The following is a 21,697-nucleotide window of genomic DNA, read 5'->3' as shown; positions in this document are numbered from 1 at the left end:
TATAATCTCGAATTAAGAATTAATAAACTAATATTAATAATTAAAATTTAAAGTATTGTTTGAGATTAGTATTTGTGAATTATTAGTTTAAACGATTATTTTATTTAATCAGTAATAATAAAAAACAAAACAAAAAAAAAAACAGATTTGAGTGGACAATAAGTTAGTAAAAACGGTGCTATTCCATTTGTTGCAATGTCTTAATATTTCAATGTTAAGCTATCATGCTAAACATTCTGTACAATGTGTCTTATATGCAAGAAATATTTGCAAACAACAACAACAACAACAACAACAACAACAACAACAATAACAATAAAAAAAATTAAAACGCACAGTTTGATCGACTTCAAGTCTTTAATACTATATTATTAATTTGTCTCTTCAATTCATAAATCAGCTAATTGTGCGACGAGCTTGATTATATATTATAAAAATAAACAAATGAAGCCTTAGAATTTGTATATAAATATGATAAAATTATAATTTATGAATAATAATATTATTCAAAACAAATAAAGTCATTTAAAAATAAAAAGTCTTAATTTATTCTCCTTTGATTACATACAAACATTTAAAGTGATCCAGTCATAGAAATTAAAAATAATTTATTCATTCATATCAAACTCTGTACAGTCTTATTTTATCATTAACAGTTACGTGAAATATACAAATTGCTTGATCCAAAATATCCGCTGCATCGAAAATATATATAATTCTCCATCATTTTTCATAATTTTTTTAATTCCTCTAATTGTTCATTATATTCAAGGTATAATCTTTGCCACCGTAATTGAGTAGAAAGGATTTTCAAAATGTCCTCTAAAAGCTTATGTTTTTTAATGCCCTAAAAATAATACAATCGCATAATATAGTAATACAAATTTAGGTAAATATTTAATACGTATAATTATATAATCAATTGTCAAGTTACCAAAATCATAGAGTCCCAATTACTTTTATTTGCAGAACTATGACTCGGACCCATGAGATCATCCAATATTATCCTTAATCGATGTTCAAGACCATCTGAAAGTTTTAGTCGAAATTTTATTTTACATGCATCTTTAAAATTTATAAATTCTTAAAAATTAAATGAATAATCATATTATATATATATATATATTACATATATATATTACATATATATATATATATATATATATATATATATATAATATTTTAATAGAAAAATGTGTAATATAACACAAGGTTTTCTTGTAAAGTATTTGAATAGTTTCAAAGTATATTCTAAATCTAAATTGTGATTATTCTTCGTTTGTTTATTAAAAGCTTATTTAAAAATCGTACCATGAGTACATAAAAAAGATACGAAAGCCATTAACCAATGGACGTATTCCTGTGAACTACCAAGTGCTTTTGAAATTAAAACTTGCTGCTCCAAATACGAAATTATGCAGGAAACACTATGAGGCATTCTAAGAGGTGGTATAGAACTACCAGCAATTCTATTTAATCCTTCTTGAAGCACGGATAGAGGACCTCTTGGTATTCGACCTCCTATTCCTGTACTATTTGTAGCATTAACGGCTGACCACCGCCACACCGGATCCTGACTATCGCCGATTACCAACCATGTGCCTGTCGAAAAATTAAACATTTAAAAACAATAAAATCATTTAATTAGTAATTTGAAATTATTCTTTTTTTATGTAGAATTATTTTTTGTAAATATATAAAAATTATACAGAATGTGGTGAAGGGAGTAAGATGAACGAGTAAGCGCGTTATGAAAGGAAGAGTAATTGAAAAAGATTTTTAGTCGATAATTTCACGATAGAAAAATTATAATTATTATCTTTTTTACAAAAAATAAAATAATAATATTATGCAAAAAGATGGAGTGAACCTGACAATAATAATCAGCTGTTTCATTTAAAAGCGCATAACGCGTATTGAAATTTAAATGACTTTTTTCCCGATATAATTGGATCAACAGAATTCGACCAAGATAGACTCAGATTTCACTTTGTATTGAATAATTAAACAATCTAGCGTTTCCTATACACATTTAGAATGAATTCACGACTGCCTGTAAATACAGAGTCAGGAGCATCGTATGCAAAAAAGCTTCCACGTGAGAAATAAAAAATTAATTGCATTGTCGATAAATCAAGATACTTTATAGCAATTAATCTGAAAAATCTTTAAAAATTTTATATTTAAATGAAATGATGTTATTTTAAATAATTATGTTCTTACATGCAGCTAAAAAATTTCCCATTAAAAATATACTCACGATTATTGTTTACTCAATTATAAAAACTACATATCTACACACATTTTTTTCTCTTCTGGATTCTACTTTATTAACAGTATATTGCAATAAATTAGTATTAGAAAACATTTCATTTAATGTTCACTTATGGATAATAGTTATTTTAAATAATATGCAATTTCATTTCTAATTTTAAAAATCTAATTATTATCATTTATAGAATATTTAAATTTGAATATAACAAAAGAATTTTATTCTCTTAGCTGCATGGGATTGAAAGAATATTCAAAATAAATTTAGAATTGACAAATGCTTTGTAGATGTTAAAAACTCATCAAACTACTAATATATAATAATAACAAAATATTATTATATTTAAATGAGATTAATTTAAAGAATTTAAACATTTTTTTAATGATTACGTAAGCTTAAAAGAAATCTTACCCATTTCTTTATGATAAATGTAAGCTCTGGCATTAGTAAACGCTAAATGTGGCATACCGTTATACAAAGTACATGATAGTAACGATATACCAGGAGTAATTAAATGTCCAGCAGATGTTGATACTATAAGACGACAGAAGTTTAAAGATATCTCCCATACCCGGACATCTCCATAGCACGAAATGACCATTACCTGTAATCATTTTTAATACATTTACCTTTAATACATTATACTTAATAAAATTAACTTTTACAATAATGTATTTCAACACTTAACACGATGAATGAATTCTATAGTCCTGACAATATAAATTAAATAATCTTTTAAAATATTGGAATTATTAAGAATATTACATAGATTATAAATTTTCATTAATAATTTCTCAGAGTTCGATAATTTCAGCCTAAGCTTAACTGTCCTTTTTAGTAAGTTTTGCAAATGAATTAAGATACATTCAAATACAGTAGAATTCAAGTTTATGCAATTCTTATTGCTGAAATTTATTATTACACTTCTATTTTTACCCTACTAAATTGAATATCGAATACAGTTATAATTGTAAGTTGTAGTAATTATAAAAAATTAAACCAATTATGTTAATTAATATATGAGAAATTAATTCTTATCCTTGAGTTCTTACCATACTGCCAGCAGCATGAAGTTTTGCTATAGGCGATGGCGGGGCAAACGGGGGAGTAGCTCTAGCTCCCTTCGCTGTATAAAATGTATGTACACTCCAATCTTCTAGACATACTGCTACTATTGACGATGAGGTTGCAAGAGCTGTGACGCTGTAACCTAAATAATGATCCCAAGCTGGTTCCGTACTTGTTCCTTGGAACATTTGTAAATGAGATAAATTTTGATTGTTTGTTATAGAGACAGCATAATGTCCAGCTTGTTGGTAAATATTATTTGTGGCTTTTAATGGCGGTAGTAATACAGTGTTACCATTCCTCTCTATAGGAGCTTTACTTTTCTTTGTTGGCGATGTATGATTTGGTTTTTGTGAATTTTGTTCTTTGCGCTTTAATGTAAGTAACGATGCCGCCGTTGTGCTTGATGTATTGGAATTAATAGTGGAACTAACATTTGGTTGTACAACTTCATCTCGTTTCTCAATAACGATGGAGCTTTTAGTTTGCGAACTGCTAGAAAATGAAGAGGAAGGTGCCGTAGGAACTGGTTTATTAATTCCACTGTCCCTAAAATTGAAAACAAATTATTTTTTCTAAGTAACAGATTATAATTAAATTATATCTTAAAATTATTATAATTAATGAAAAAATATTTATAAACTTTAAATATTATTAATAAACACTTCAAAATTTTGCATTGTCATTGTAGTAATAATCATGAATTGTATGAATATTTTTGTCCTAATCGAATTATTTAAAAATAAAAAAATATCATAAATGTTATGATGCAATTGCGAAAATAGTGTTAAATATATGATTGTTCGTATAAAGAAGTTTTAAAATTGAAAGTAAAACAATTAAAAATTTTGTATATATATATATATATATATATTAATTTAAATTAATATCTAACATTATGTCTGGCGGTGGTGGTATAAACATTGGTGTTATTCTTCGTTTGCCATCTGAAGTTCTTGTTTCAATTTGCTTATTAATAGGTGCTTTTGATGGCATGGATGACACAGAATTTATAGTTTGTACACAATTTAAAGGCTGAGTAGATAACGATTCTGGCGGCGCTGGTGGAGGCTTTGTTATAAGAAGTTCTGGAGCCTCCATAACAGTACAGCCTCCTTGGGCTAATTTACCATATAATCGCTCTTGAATACCAATCTACATAGTATATATTAAGGATACACTAAATTAATTAATAAAGTTTTAAGAAGAAGAAATTTTGAAAAAATGATAATTCTTTACAATATATTGTATGTGAAAAATGTCAATAAAATAAACAAATCTATTTGTATTATAAAGTGAATTATTTTCAAATAGAAAAAAGAATTAGTTATTAACATAAAATTAATGCATAAAACAAATTTATAAATGCAGAGTATGCAATAATGTAATAAGTCATATACATGCAAATATGAAAAACCTGTCATTAGTAGCAGCATATCGTTAACATAATATATATCTAGAAAAAGACAAATTAACAATTATATTTTTAAATATATTTACTTGTTGAGCTGAATCTAATGGTTGACCCAATTCCTGTTCTGTGAATTCTATAAAAACTATTGTTCCATCTTTGGAACAAGCGCATAAGCACATTCCACAAGATGACCAACTGATATCTAACACTGAAGACACAAATAGTTCGTGAATAACAACTAAAGGACGCTTTAAAGAAGTTGACCAGACTGAAAGAGAACGATCACGAGAACCTATAGCTACACAACAAAACTGTAATGGTTTATTGACTCCACTAGTTTTCTTTTGTAATATATTTCCATTAAATCTCTGAAAAAATTATTATAACATTAAGCGTTATAAATAATGTGGAGTACATTTTTTATAACAAAATTATGTGTATAGTTAGTATCCTAAATATACACAAATAGTAAAATTTAAATATACTTTACATTGTAAAACAATGTTGTTATAATATACAATGTATGCCATAATATATTAACAACAACGTTGTTGATACTTTGTAGTTTAGTTTTTGACAATTTTGTATTTTGAAAATTACGGCACGTATTTATTACTTATATAAATTGAATTTTTAATTCTAGTATTTATATTTATAGTATTTAGATATATATATATATATATGTATTGAAGTATTGTATAGATAATAAATTAAATGCCATTAAATAAATGAAAATCGATAAAGGTAATGTTTCTATCACATTTATTTTGTTTAGAATACACTATAGTTGTAAAAAACTTTTTTATCATTGATATATTATAAAAACAAATATTGAATATAATATAAATAATCATTTTAATTTACAGGAATCATAAAATCATCATTAAATACATATTCAAATTGAATTAATTGGGAAATAAAGTTAACAATTGGTATAAAAAAAAAATAAAAAAATATAAGATTACTTACAACACAAGTAACTGCTTTACGGTGACCGACAAAATCTTTATCTTGCTTCCAACCATCCCTTTCGATAATTTGGGCAGTTGGTCCACCACCATTCATAGCATGAGCAGATACTAAATACTGACCATCTGGACTCCATGAAAGCCTCAGAACATGAGTCGTACCTCCACATTCTTCAAATGGCTCGGTGATTAATGATTCTTCACCCCAGTCGTTTGTTCTCCAAACTCTTAAAGTTTTATCATCTGACTGAGTTGCTAAGTACTTTCCAACTGGATCCCATGTTACTCCTTTCACTAATCCAGTGTGACCTTTTAAAACTGCGACTATCGATGATTTTGACGTCTCCCATACAATCACTGTATTATCAACCGAAGCCGAAGCTAACCAAGGCGTATGGGGAGCCCATGCAAGATCCAAAATATCACCTTCGTGAGAGCGTAATGTTGCGATACATCTCCATGTCTCTACACCAGTTTTACCACCAAATAAAGTACTAGCTCCAACTCCACTAGCTAATCTCCAGATCATAATTAATTTATCATCACCGCCCGATGCTAATAAACCAGTACTGCTCCATCGAACACAATTTACACATGCTATAAAATAGAGATATATATGAATATATATATATATATATATATATATATATATTTTCATATTTTTTATTAACTAATAATATAAATTGTATAACAAAAACTGATGAAATAAAATCATAAAACATAGCTTAAAAACTTTAAAAAATATTTTAAAAATTTATCATTAATTATTAAGTATTATAATAATTTATATATATATATATATATATATATATATATATATATATATGTATATATATTTAGTATATTTATAAGCGATACCAAGATGATTATCTAGCTGGCAAAGCATTTTTGGAATGTTTGAATTTCCTTCTGCTGCTTCATTCAATACTGGTTCTAAATTCCAAATTACTACCCTACCAGAATCTCCACCTATAATATATTTATAATTGACAGTAATTTGAAATAATTCACAAATAATAAATTGAATTTATAATATATAGAATATATAATTATTTACCCTGCCCTCCCGTGGCAAATCTTTTGCCACCTGGATGAATATCCACAGAAAAAATTGGAGAACCTGAATAAAATGAATCAATTTATTATCACTCAAGGAGCATTGAAAGACTTGGACATTTTTTATATAACATTGACATTATAATTAATTGAAATTTGTGAAATAAATCTATAATCAAATGGTGAAAATATAGAAGAACAGGTTATTACTAACCATCATGAGTAACCCAATTAGGCTTAACGAGTCTCATATTTTATATACAATTTACTCAATAACTAGTTAAAACAGCACCTTCCACATTAACCCGACAATAAAATACTTTATACAGTATCATACTGCTATTTTTTCATTCAAAATATTTTGCGGCATTTCGGAGCATACACCGCACATAAAAACCTCGCACCCTAAGCGTCACACGACGGCAATACAGGCGCACGCGGACAATTCGCAAATTCTAAAGCAATGTTGCCACGCCAAATGTAAACCTCTTTTTATACTATACGTAATACCTAGTATGTGCAACCATATGGCAAGTACCAGTCCCAGAAAAATTCGCTCATCTTTGAATAAAATCAGTCCCGTTTATTTCAATTAAATATTGGCAAATATTAAGCCGCGCAAAAATTCATTTTACCACTCCGGCCACTACGACTCTCCGGATTATACTTTCTTAGCTTTTACGATTGTTATTTGAATAATTATCCTAATTATTGTAATAAAGTCACACGCATACCACTCCCACGCACACTACCGTGCACACGCAACTTCGTGCAGATGTGTGCAAACACGGGCGAGCGCACGCGCGCGCCCGCGCACACCAAAAACCCACACACAAGCATACGACAATACTATACTCATGCAAATGTTTGCATAAATTTAATAGTACATTTTTAATCAGCTCGTTTTTTTTTTTTTTTTTTTTTTTTTTTTTTTTAACGTTAATTTGTAACGGCACAATGCGTATTAACAAAGTTCCTAATCTAGCGTATTAAGTAATATTACTTTTAAAAGATTTCAAAGGCGATAAATTCAATTAACTTGATATTGAATATGCCTCTTATGAACGTGCATTATTAGTGTAATAATCATCTGGATAAGTAATTTATTCGATTCGAAGTAGGGTTCCATGAATTATGATGGTGCCATATTTTAATCACACGTTTATTATTTCTGTATAATGGAAATTTGTATGTTGAGCAACTGTCGATTGGAGATCATTCGGGAAACATTCATTAAAGGCATACGTATAATGATGTAGCAATCATGACATTTAAATCTACATTAACATATTTTTCATCTACTCGTAAAAAATAATGAAATAGTAAGTTAGAACTCGTACATTAATGCAAATGATATCCTAGGTGTACAGAAAATAGGTGGAAAATAGACGTTTCCTACCAAATAGACAATAAAATTTTAATGCTATTCGTTAAAGAATTTCGTACTACTCGAATTAAGCGGCAGTTTTAAAGATTTATATATTTATAAAGAAAGAGATGAAAATTCAAGCGACTTTATTTGAGCAATTCAAATTCACAATGCAAATAAGTAGATTTATATTATTAAAAATCCATATATAATTAAAGAATCGTTAGTTATACGTATAAATTTTAATAAATCGTGTTTTTCAATACAAGAAATAGGCAGATCAGAATATGATTGTCGGAGCTTGAACAGCCGTACACACATATACTTCATACAGTTGAATTACTCATAGAATAGATTTATACATAAACAACTTACGAACTGGCAACACAGCTAAATATCTTTATCATGGTTGATTTCTCAAGCTTTACATCTATTTGCATTATTATTGAATTAATTGACTTAACGTGTTTTATTTAATTTGCAAATCAAAGATGAGCATCCCTCTTTTTATCCTTTCTCAATATACCAAATACGAATATTGTAATGTACATAGAAAACATCATCTTGTTCAATGAGTTTGAAACTAGGGTTTAACTATGATAAATTAATGCAAATTTTAAATTAATGATTTTTCTAGTTATGTCGCTAGTCAGTCCATAAGAAAGAAATTTACTGTATAGAAAGAACATTGTGCAAATTAAAAAAAAGAAACGACTTGATTATAAATAAAATTAACTTAAAGTATAAATTTCTATGTGTAGGCAGAGAGAGAGAGAGAGAGAGAGAGAGAGAGAGAGAGAGAGAGAGCGAAAGAGAGAGAATTCAAAAAGCATATATTGCACGAATAATATTAATTATGTATATGAACATCAATATTTATAATATTATAATATTTATAAGTCAAATTAATTTAATAAAAGAATCATAATCCCTATATAGTAATTGTAATTGTAATAATTATTTTAAAATTAAGTTTCGATATAAATTCAATATTACAAGTAACATAGTAAAAATTAATCATCTTTAATTTAATATTATTTTTTTAAACATGTTGTATTTAGAAAATTAAATACAAAATATCATAAGATTGATAAATTTAATTTCAAACAATTTTTTAATAAATTTACCTGGTACATAAATTTATTATAAATATTTAAATATAATTATAATTATAAATAATTATCAATATAAATTTATATCATAAGGTTTGAATTTTTGTTATATTTTTTAATTCTATTACTTTTCAGCTTCAAGTTCAGGACAGAAAATTCTCCATTACATTTGAACTGAGATTTTCATACAACAAATTGTGTTATTTTATAAGATAGGAGTGATCATTAAAAATGTTTAAATTATTAAAAGTGTAAACATATTATGCGTTAGAAACATACAAAGAGCTTAAAGTAATGAAATTAAAAACATATTTAACATGTTAGTTTTTTAGATAAATTAATAATAAAAAATTGTGCAAATTTTTAATCATTAAATTTATTAAAAGCTTCAACTTTGATTTATTTTTCATATTGATTCCTTGATAAATAACCATTAATAATTGTTACAGACATTAAATGTTTGAGTTAGTTGTTCATCCCTATAATGTAAAATGATGGGAAAAAATATAGCGAAAAATAGGTTATTAATAGTGAATGTAAAAGTGAACAGTTCATTATACTTAAATATTTACAGAATAGAGTAAATATATTATAAGTTCTTTCAAATTGAAATTGAAAATATTTATTAATAAAAGATATTTTAAGTAGATATAAAAATATATATTTTTAATTAAAATGCACAGATATGTTGTATTATACGTGTAAAATGTACAAACTTATTAAACTCGTTTGAGATTAGAATAATTTTATATGTCTCTTAAGGTAAATGCATCATTTAATAAAAACATAAATATAACTGTACGTGAAATAGGAAATTTACTTAAATGTTAAAAATAAATATCTGTAATATAATGAAGTTTTGCTTAAAAAATAGAAATTGACTAGTTCTTAGAAAGAAAAAATAATTCATAAATTAAAAGTCTGTGCGTTGCAGTTTAAGAAGTCAGATATTATAAAATATGCCGAACTAATTATAAAATTATAAAATTGTTGGTACAATTTATAGAATGCGGTAAAGTTATGCCAAAATTGAGTGGTTGATATTTTATCTAATACAAATAACATATTTAAATGAAGAGTATGAATTGTAATTATTTTCAATAGTTCATTATAAATAAGCATCTAATAAAGAATGTAATTAATATTTGAAAATAGACTGATTGATCGAAATGATCATGAAAAGAAAAAGATAATACCAAATAAAATTCTATTTAAAATTTTATTGTATATTAAATACATTTTTATCGAAACAATTTAACTAATAATTGCATATTTTCATTACAGATGAAAGAATAAAAAGTATTATAAACAAATTGTTCTAGTCAAACTGAAGTTAAATGAAAAGATATTAAATAATCTTAATCGATATATTATATTTTATAAAAATCATCAAAATGTATGTATAATTTTTGAATTATATATTAATTCATAGTATAATATCTCCTTTCTATACTATAAACATATTTTCATTATGTTAAATTCAGATAAAAATAGTTAACAATGTTGATATTAAAAAGAAAGCTATATTGCTTAAAAATCATTAAAAATAAATAAATCAAAATCATTCAAAGAGGTTAAAAAAGTATTAGATTGTAATTAAAACAATCTTTTTGTAAGGTAAGTTATAACATCATAAGAAATTGTATTTAATCTATTATTCAAATCACAATCGTATGTTGAATTAGAAAAAGATTATAACATAAAGATCAAAAATATAACTGTAGGATCGGTTTGTAAATATGAAAAAAACATTACTTCTTGGTGTTAAAAAGCATACAATTATAATATACTATAACTTGTAAATATATTATTTATGACTCATTCAATAAGTAATAAATTATTATATAAAAATATATATAAAAATTAATTTGCTGATCATGGAATTAAATAAAAAAATTATGTATATGAAAGATTATAAATAGATATAACAAAATTATATCCACTCGATAAAAAATAATTTACTAAGGCAAAACAAAATTTACATACATATTGAAATTGATAATCAATTACTGGACATTATTCATTGTAATATGAAAGTAAAGAATTTCTTTTAAAAATCCTGTGTACGTATGCCTTTAAACATAATTCTTTTAACGTTTAATTACTTTAAATCAAACATGCTATTCAAAGTTATATTTATTACTTTATTGTATGTATGTAAATACACAATCAATTTAATATAAGAAATAATATTTTTTTTTTTTATTTATCTAATTAAATTTTAAATGGATCATAAAAGCTACATCTTACAGTAATAAATCATTTCCTTGATTTATGAATTTCAAATAATCCAGAATGAACAATTACATACTGAATGAATTATGATTCAAATTTAATAAAATCATTTAACAAATTACTTATTTACAGTCAACGTCAATTTAAAACATTAAAGTAATTTAAATTTAAATAACTTTAGGAACATTGTTGAACAATTAATATTAAATTATAAATTTCTTTATGTTATAAAATATGAATTTTTCTTGAGAAGTAACCGCTTAGAATCTGTAATATCATTTTTCATAATTATATGGAGACTATTACTTTTTAATTTATTTTTTTATATTTAAATATTTTAAATTGAATGAAAAAACAAATTCAATTTTATTAATGTCGATAATAAACTTTATTTAAATTATAAATAAAATTTTATGATAACGATCTTATAATTTTATCCTTTTCAGAAAGCTATTTTTGACAACTAATTAAATTCAAGCATTAGTATGTAATTTTAGCTCAAGCGTTGATTTAGAAAATAAATAATGTGATGGAACAAGAATAAAAAACATGTAACTATATATGTTTTATATTTTTAAATTATATGTAAGATTACATATTTTAATTATAAAACGTATTATTCATTCATTCAAATTGTTTTATTCATTCATTCATTCATTCAAATCATACAATTAATGAATAATATTTTACAAATATTTATTTTCACAATTAATTCTTTTTATTAATTTATTATTCATTATAAATTGCTTTATTATGAAATTTATAATAAATTTATTGGTCATTGTAAAACTTGTTGAATGCATAAGATTTTACAAATGAATTTTCTTTATATAATTTAATAAATCAATGCATTTCTCAAATTTACTCCCTAAATAGATATTTAAAAAATATATTAAGGGTTAAATCATAAAAATAAACAATCCAGTGGATTTTCAAATTCAAACATAAGAACAGATTTGTAAAATGAAGACATCATAATTTAAATATAAAGAATTACACAAAATTAATCCACATACCTTAACTGTCTAAAACTATAATTTTTATTTACTTAATGACTGGAATATATAATCATATTCATAGATAAAATAAAATGTAAAGATAGGATAATTTTTTAAATAAAATTTAAATACGTATTTTTAGTATTAGTATTAAAATGAAAATTAAATAATAATTTTCTTTTTATTTAGAGTTAGCACCTGAAAATCAGACACATTTCATAGGACAAGTAAATTGTTTTCATCATATAAATATTAGTATGATTGAATAACTCAGTCTTATCCAATAATTCTTGCTTATCATATTTGATTGTCTAACGCTATGTAAATGAATATCGCTAGAAAAATTATTTCTTAATTTTTAATAATAGTTCTTATCATAAGTTCTATTTGCATTGTCTTCTGGAGAAATGTTTCTGATATTTGTATCTTTTAGAAAAGTGCATACAATCCGCTAGTTTTGGCTGTGAAAATCACATTTTAATATACATATTTTATTTATGACAATATAAATATAAATAATTTCTTACCTTTTTTTAATCTTCTTTAGAAATAAATTTTCATTTATTTTTTATCTTCTTCAGTATATACTAATATAATAATACGATATAATAATTTATATTATTATACTAATTTTATAATTTAGAATCGAGCATTAATATTGTATGAAAATATTGTAACAAAAAATTATATAGATAACAAGGAATACAATATAACAAATTAAATCCTATCATTTTACTTCGCAATTATTAATTACAATTATTTTTTACTTAAATTATATAATGACAATAATAAAAAAATTTTGCATTTTATATTATGTATTAACAAAAGAATACTAATTATTCTCTAATTAAAGGAATTGATACAACATATATGTATTCTCTATATTATAAATATTAACGTTCCTTACTAATTCTAATTTTTACAACAATAAAATCACATGTTCATTCTATGCTTTATTTATTATACTACTTATATGAATTATTCTGCTACATTATAAATACATAAAATATTATAAATCAATAAATGATAAGATTATCGTTGCAGTATATCAATTTTTAGAAAAACAAAACTTTATCTTCGATAAATAAAACTGATTTTAGATTTAAATGTTTTGGTTTGAAATTTATTTTATAATTTCAAGTACGTAGGGATAAAATAATATTTTACGATACAAATTAAAAAAACTTTTTATTCTTAAACATACATACTGTCAATCATATCAACCTTGATAATATGTTTTACGACTATGTAAATAATTATTTTGTAATAATTCTTGTTACAAAATATAAATTTGAATAATGATATTTTACTGCATTATTGTAAGATGCTTTATTTTTATCCTTTATGCTATATCCTTTATATCGTAATCTATTTTCTTTGACTTTTGTGTTACGTTAATAGTATTGTGGTTACTTCATTGATTTACATTTTAATTCCCTTCTCTAACTAATTGCTCTTTATTTAAATATTGTTACGTTAATATTAATGAAAATTAAAATAATAAATACTAAGAAATTCATACAATACTTTTGCGATCAATTTTCCTCAAAATATTTTTCCTTTTCAAATATAGGTGTAGCTATTTGCTTAAATATTGAAAAATGCATTAATTCTAGAATTAATATTTAAAATGTTTATACAAAATATATAAAACTTGTTTCATTGAGCATTTGCTTGTTAGTTTGGCAAACATTTATAACGATTTTAATACTTCGTATTAAAGATAAGTAATTTAGTATTTTAAATATATTGATGAGTATAAAATGAAATATGGTTAAAAAATTTTATTTAATTATTAAATAGTCGATTGAAAAAAATTATGCATATTTTCAAGCATATCTGTAATATAGTTTTCAATAACGTCTTATATTAAAATAAAAAGATGTATGTTTTATAAAATATAAATTTTTTAAAATAAACTGTTTAAAATTATAATACATAAAAAATAAATTACACCAGTCAATATTGATATCCGATTTATTTGACATTTATTTCATGAGTTATATAGGTAGATATATATATATATATATAGCTTTCATAGACTCAGAACAAGAAAAAAGAGAAATATTAAGCAGAATGGTCAAATTTCTAAGTCAACATAAATAATTATAATAACATAAAAACCAACTTATAATGTTTTGATAATCTAGTCTCTTTCAAATGTAAATTACTATACGTAACAACAATAATATAAAATAATTTTATATTAACAAATTACTCATTTACAATACGAATAATCGTTTTAGTATACATTAGTTTGGCAGACAGTTTTATTATGTATTTCAATTCTTTTAATTTTAAATATTTGTTCGATACAATATTGATATGGAACTTTAAAATATTATTATTTTTCTTAAATTATACAAAATAAATTAATTATACCAACATACTAATGAAAAATTGAACCAACATTATGTAATAAATTACTATAACTTCAAATTATACAATGTATATTTATTATTCTTAAAATAAGTATGACATATATACATATTTATAAGTATAAATTAATTAACTAAATAAAAAAAAAAAGAAATATTGTATTTTAAATAAATATTTTAAGTATTCTAAAATTTTATTTATTATATATATATATATATATATATTTTTGTTTTATAATTAACGGGTAGTAAAATTTAATTTTTCTAAATATTAAAAAAATCTATAAACATTTCTATAAAAATATTGCATATTTTATTTTTATGTAAAAATAGAATTATTTTCCAATTCTTAAATTTTTATTTTGGTAATTTTATGTATATATTATATAAAATGTAAATTGATATTACAAATTAATTATTAATAATTAACATTTCTTGATTTTTTGTTAGTTAATCTTACTACTATACCAATTAATAAATTATATATAATTTTATTATTACAATCTATAATCGTGAAAATAAAAAGTAATTTTTAATAACAAAAATAAAACTAATAATAATAATATTTTATAATTTAGTTAACTTGAAATTTTATAAATTACATGGTACGATTAACATTTAATTATTAATTTTTTGCTTTCTTAACATTTTTTGCGATACTATTTGTTTGTACGCTTTTTGTATATAAATAAATGTTTTGAAATATTTTATTGAGAGATGACTTTGTCTTCTTACCTCGTGAAATTCTGATTGAAATAAATTATTTTAATATCAGAAATAACAAATATAGATATACATAATATGTGTATTTCTCTTTTTTTAGAATAACAATTAAATTGCATTAAAATTGTTTTATTAAATTTTTTTTTTCCAATTATGCATAAAATAATGCTTCTTATTTGTTCATCCGTTAACATTGTCTCTAATAAACAATGCAATCTGATATTACAATGTGTTTTGTAAACGTTTATCAATGTCACATTAGTCCTTAAAATGGTAGCCTTTTGTTTATTGAAAACGCTCTATATTGTGTCTGCCAATTGCATAATTGAAAAGTAATAATTTTAAGGCAATTTACACATGACGTAGGGAGGAGGTTCAGTCTAGAGTAGAGATATTATCATTGTTTCGAGAAATGGCATTGATGAACTATTGTGGTATGGCGGTGGTGGTGGGTGGGTGATAGATGAGGGATAGTGATATCATCTCGATAAAATCTGCGACGGCGGGTTCAGACGTCGATGCCAAGGAGTTCGCGGCTATCGACCTTAGAAAGCCGATGGCGCAGACTGCGCCGGCGAAACTCCTTCCATCAAACGGACGCACGTTTGACGCGCAAGCTGGCAGTGATCGACGATGGTCTGTAGCCTTGGTATCCTGACGAATCAAGAAGCTCGGAATTGGTCGTGCCTAGGCAGGTGCAGGAGCATACCGAGACGCAATCGTCGATGTCATTGGACATAGGTACATGGCCAGCTAGTAGTTTGCCATTCACAGCTACGACTTCTCCGTCAAGTGTGAGGACGTGGTGAGAGGCTGATTGCAGCTCGTCGTCACGGCGTACTTCTTCAGCGTTCCTATGTACATTGAAATGATATGTTAAATCTTTGCATAATTAAGTGTCTATATTGATCATGTAAAAGTTTTATTTTTTCTTACAAAACATTTTATATCTTTTACCTCGAGTTTCTTGTAAGTAAATACAATACTAAAAATGCTTTATCAAGTTTCGTTATTTTAACAACAACATATATATTACAATAATAAAATTAAATATTATATAATGATAAATTAATTATAATTTTCATCATTATTACCATATACGAATTAAATAATATAATATATTGCTATACGAATAGAATATTTTACGTTCATATGCTGGCTATGTGCATAATTGATTAAAGAAATAAAAAAATTTTGTATAGATATTTTGTTTAACTATGCGAAACACATAATTAAGCAAATTTATTCGTAAGCCTTAGAAATATTGACATTATTAAACTTTCGGTACTTAATAATTTATGTTAAGATTAAAAGAGTAATCATAAGCAGGCACTAGTAATGGGGTACCATAAATAAAATACATATGTCCTGTTGCAATTGATATCTAATATGAAAAATCTAACTTAAGAAAATAATGGAAGAAATTAGATTTAAACATAGAATAATGATTATTACGCTAAACTTTTTACGTTATCGATGTTATATAATAATAGTACTTAGATAAATTAATTATTGGCGAGAATAAAAAAGAGATGTTCCTAGAGAGTAGCGAATTGGAAAGTAAATTTAAATATATTAAAAGTTATTTTTAATACCAATAAGATATTTTTCTAAAGCCTTTTACTGTAATAATGTAATTGTGAAAATTCGATGTCAGAAATTGGGTGAAGTGGATTACTTAACTGCGTTGTTAAAAGCAATGGTAATGAAGGCGATGATTATCGTTAAGGAAGAAAATCGAAAAAGAAACGAGACTCGTAAAATAACATCTAAAACGAGGTTTAAATATATGTGATATGCTATATGTGGGAAAGATATAATTTTTCTTATAATTGGATATACGTATTTTTCGACATTTTAATAATTAGTCTTTTAGACAGTAGCAGACAGAACGTGTATTCATATATATATATATATATATATATATATATATATATATATATATATATGAGTACACTTGTTATAATAATTATAGTTGGTGACTTACATTGTCATAAATCGAAGAACGAGTAAATTTATACTAGCAGCAACCACTGCCAAGCCAAAGAGGATGAATACTAAACTTAATGCAACGTAGCCTGGCTTATTCGATAAGGCTTGATCATTCTGAAAACAATGTATATTACATTTTTATCATTACACATACCGCTAATAAGATAAATTATTTTTTATCGATTTATTTATGAATTTAAATGCATTATTACATTGAAGAAAATTCTATTTTTAGTTATAAAATACTTAAGTAAAAATACCTGAAGTGCTACGTAGTCACCGAATCCAATGGTTGTAAGCGTTACAAAACAATAGTAAAAGCTGTCAAAATAGCTCCAACCTTCGTATCGCGAGAAAACTGCTGCACCAGTAGTGATGATAATACTAGAAAGCAAGCCAGTGGCCAACATAAGATTCATCTCCGTTGCCTCCTTATTTTGGCATTTAAGATAAGTTTTAGCTCGCCGTATGACAACCGAAGCGAATTTATTTAAACGTTCACCAATACTTTGGAACATCACGAGACCTAATGGAATCCCGACCATTGCATATCCCATGCAAAACACCTTGCCACCCACTGTTACCGGAGTCGAATGTCCGTAACCTATAAAATTTTTATTTTAACAATAACGTTAGATTAATATAAAATCTAAAAATATAAATATAGAATACTATTACAATGTATTATAAGTCTAATTTATAAAAACAAAATTTGTTATCATTTATATAGAGGGTAGAAAGTTTTATCGAATAAATTTCATTTAATTAACGAGTAACTTTTCCATTTTATTACCTTCTCTCTTAAGATTATTAAACATTAAAAATATTGTTCATATTTTATTTAAATATTTTTAGTAAATTAGCTTATGAATTTTCGATTTATACAATTGCACATTTATTCGTAATTTTTTTTTCAGTCCTAGTAGTATTCCTAAAAACTTTAAATACTTATAATTCAAATAAAAACGTTTAATTTATTAGTATTATTATTCTCATTGTTATTCTATTCCCTATTGTTACATATTATGAATTGCAATACATATGAAAAGACTAAAACATTTTATTCGGAATAACTAATAAAGTTCTATTTTACCTTTATTACGATAAATAAATTATTATTGTAAATCGTAATCAATTATATATATATATATATATATTTTTTTTTTTTTTTTATCAATATATTTAAAAAAGCTAATTTTTAAGAAGCATTAATTAAGTATTTGAATTTTATGTGTTTAACGATTAATAAATAGATTAAAAATAGATTTAAAAATAAAAAATATAATAGTATCCTTTATTCTCACCTATCATTGCTAAAACGACAGTTGCAAAATAAAAAGCTCCTGCAAATTTCCATTGTGGGCCAGCTTTATGTGGTTTATTTTCAATAATAACAATTTCCACCATTCGATAGTCTTCTACTGAAATGTTGTATTTCCTCATCATGTTTCGACGCACCTCTTCATTTGAAAAGAAAATGAATTTACGTTAAATATAACGAATTACCTATTGTTAATACAAATTTCCATTATATAATACCAACTGTTAATTCATTTCATAATTTTATTTATAATGCTATATTATTATTTGTAATGTAATCGCTTATAATGTACAATTACAATATATGTTTTGAAAAGCATTAAAAAAAAAAAAAAAAAAAAAAGATAAATCATATAAACATAATTGGCTATGTACAATTGTTAATATGACAAATTAAAATTTGTAAAAAGTAATTGACATTTAGAAAAATTTAAATTAACATGTTATTTAGTTTTATTAATTAATATTATAAATTCAGTAATAAAAAAATAAATATCCAATAAACTCAAAATAAATGTAAATGATAAAACTCTGAATCACTACGAAATATTTGAATTTAATTTTAACTCAACGTTGCAAAAATTTCCAAATTAAATTCATACATTTTATCATTCCCATTGATCCGCTTAGTTAAAAATAATTGAAATTTAATGTTAAAGAATAAGAACACTTTTCTTTTATGTACCCGATAGGATTTCCCAGCGTCTACGTTCAGTATTCGACTCCAAGGCATCAAACACAGCAGCTCCTATCAAAAGATATGTAAATGTACATACGACGAGCGAGAGCGTTCTAACATTTTGCCTTTTCATTCTTTTTCACAGCACTAATCTAATGAGATATTAAAGTTTCTTCGGACTTCGATCTTCACATACGAAAAATAAATAAAAGCTTAAAAACTATCGAAGCTGGACCACAGAAGCGACACTAGGCATACACACGTACGCCGTCAAATCAATAGATGTAATTTTGCTGAACTTGGTAAATTCCTTCTCCTGCATTCTATTATAGATGTTCAGTTATTAACTGGAGGACAATCACAGGACATCACGGTTACAAGATTAAATTGAAAATAATTTTTATTCGACTATAATAGTGGCATAACAATGTCATGCACATGTGGCACACTAATGCGTATAAGCAATGACAGTAGTATTGATTAAAATTTTGGCACTAAATATGGGGGTGGGGATGTATTTAGAGTAGATTCATTGATAAGAAACTCCATGAAATGGAATGTAATATTGACGTATCGTCGGATGATGAAGGTCGGTTACGTAGTTGAATAAACGTAAGGAAATAGAATAAGGATATTTTTTTGATAATAAGATATCTATATGCTCACTTATTCATAAAGTAGAATACAGTTGGTAAGGTAGAAATCGAATGTTAAAATCAAGAACTTTTATTTAGTTATCTAAATTCATCTATGGTAAAGAATAATTATCTAAATATATAAATACATACACCTGTATATCTTAATTCTGTGACAAATGTTACATATAATTACACAGAGAGAGAGAGAGAGAGAGAGAGAGAGAGAGAGAGAGAGAGAGAGAGAGAGATTGTCATTCATAGCTGTAAATATGTTATTATTTTGAAATATTATACTTTAATATATGCATTCTCTCAAAATATACAAGTTATTATTATATGTCTATAAATTAGATTTAGTTGATTGAATTTTACTTTATTCCATTTTATTTTGGTATTATTTTTTTTATCGAAATTCAGCATTAATTTGATGAGGCATAATAATGCATAATAATGCATAATAATATTTATTAGAATGTTAATTAAATTGGAAAATGTAATTAAATTTTCTGGAGAAAAGCATAAAAAGAGAAAAGTATAACAAGTAGTTGTTTATTCCAAACCAATCAGCAATTTTCTATACATTTCACTCTATCACCCTTTCTTTATTTCTATATCTTATTCTCCATTCTTTAACATTTTCGTTGAATGCATTTTTATTTTCTACGCGCGAGCGTGCACGCATGCACACACTACACATTCTCTCTTTATCCCTTTCGAACTTCAGCAACTTATTTGCAATTTTAAACGATTAATTAGAAATTAATCAAATTAGAAATAGAATAGAAATAATAAAATGTATTCCATATTTATCCTTATATTTTATAAGAATTAATATATATCATATACTAAATTTATATAAAATCTATTCCTACATCGAATATAAATTCATATTCTAAAACGATATTTCTTATTCATGTTTGTATAGTTAATTATGAATAGAAAAAATTTTCGTAAAATTTACAACAGATTTTTGCCATGCTTTTTTCACATTTAAGTCTATAAAATAAAAATAATAGTGTGATTTAAACTTTGAATGTAAATTATAATATTACATTATAATAGAAAAAAATGTATTTGAATAATTAAACTACTCGTACTTTATTAGAAATTAGAAATATTACTTATTATAATTCAGAAATTCCAATTTTTTTTATCCATACGTAAATATTGCAAAAAAGCCGTTTTATAAAATAATACGCTGTCCTTCTATAGCATCTCCTTATATCTTTATTTCATAAATAATAATCAAAGTAAATCGTAAAAATTCGAGACTTACTAATACTTACTAAAAAGATGCGTATAAATATAATTACCCAATGATTATAATAAATATTATTTATAAAAAAAATGAATAATATTTGGTGTTTGATTCAGTTCATTAATATGAATATGATTTTTTTTTATTGATTCTCGCATTAATAAATGTATTTCTATATTTAAACCGATAAAATTTTATTTGGTTATTACCTATGCAT

At 24.6% G+C, this 21,697-nt stretch overlaps 2 protein-coding genes across 2 annotated transcripts; both read right to left on the bottom strand.

The window, feature by feature from the left end:
• Nucleotides 1-551: 551 nt before the first annotated feature.
• On the bottom strand, nt 552-7,499 carry Hira (histone cell cycle regulator-like protein). The gene is made up of 11 exons (XM_011498052.1): nt 6,993-7,499; nt 6,780-6,842; nt 6,581-6,691; nt 5,724-6,319; nt 4,841-5,122; nt 4,236-4,495; nt 3,325-3,889; nt 2,684-2,876; nt 1,312-1,602; nt 935-1,029; nt 552-847 (listed from the first exon to the last, which is right to left on the bottom strand). The coding sequence occupies exons 1-11, from the start codon at nt 7,027-7,029 to the stop codon at nt 731-733; spliced, it is 2,610 nt and encodes an 869-aa protein (XP_011496354.1). The 5' UTR covers nt 7,030-7,499; the 3' UTR covers nt 552-730.
• An 8,341-nt stretch (nt 7,500-15,840) lies between these two features.
• Nucleotides 15,841-19,899, bottom strand: Task7 (TWIK-related acid-sensitive K[+] channel 7). The gene is made up of 5 exons (XM_011498051.1): nt 19,591-19,899; nt 18,890-19,045; nt 17,846-18,189; nt 17,581-17,699; nt 15,841-16,447 (listed from the first exon to the last, which is right to left on the bottom strand). The coding sequence occupies exons 1-5, from the start codon at nt 19,715-19,717 to the stop codon at nt 16,183-16,185; spliced, it is 1,011 nt and encodes a 336-aa protein (XP_011496353.1). The 5' UTR covers nt 19,718-19,899; the 3' UTR covers nt 15,841-16,182.
• Between the last annotated feature and the right edge of the window lie 1,798 nt (nt 19,900-21,697).

Source organism: Ceratosolen solmsi, unplaced genomic scaffold (genome assembly GCF_000503995.2).
Source record: "Ceratosolen solmsi marchali unplaced genomic scaffold, CerSol_1.0 scaffold14, whole genome shotgun sequence".
NCBI classification, from domain to species: domain Eukaryota; kingdom Metazoa; phylum Arthropoda; class Insecta; order Hymenoptera; family Agaonidae; genus Ceratosolen; species Ceratosolen solmsi.
The sequence above is the reverse complement of the archived record's forward strand: the minus strand, read 5'-3'. Positions and strand labels throughout refer to the sequence as shown.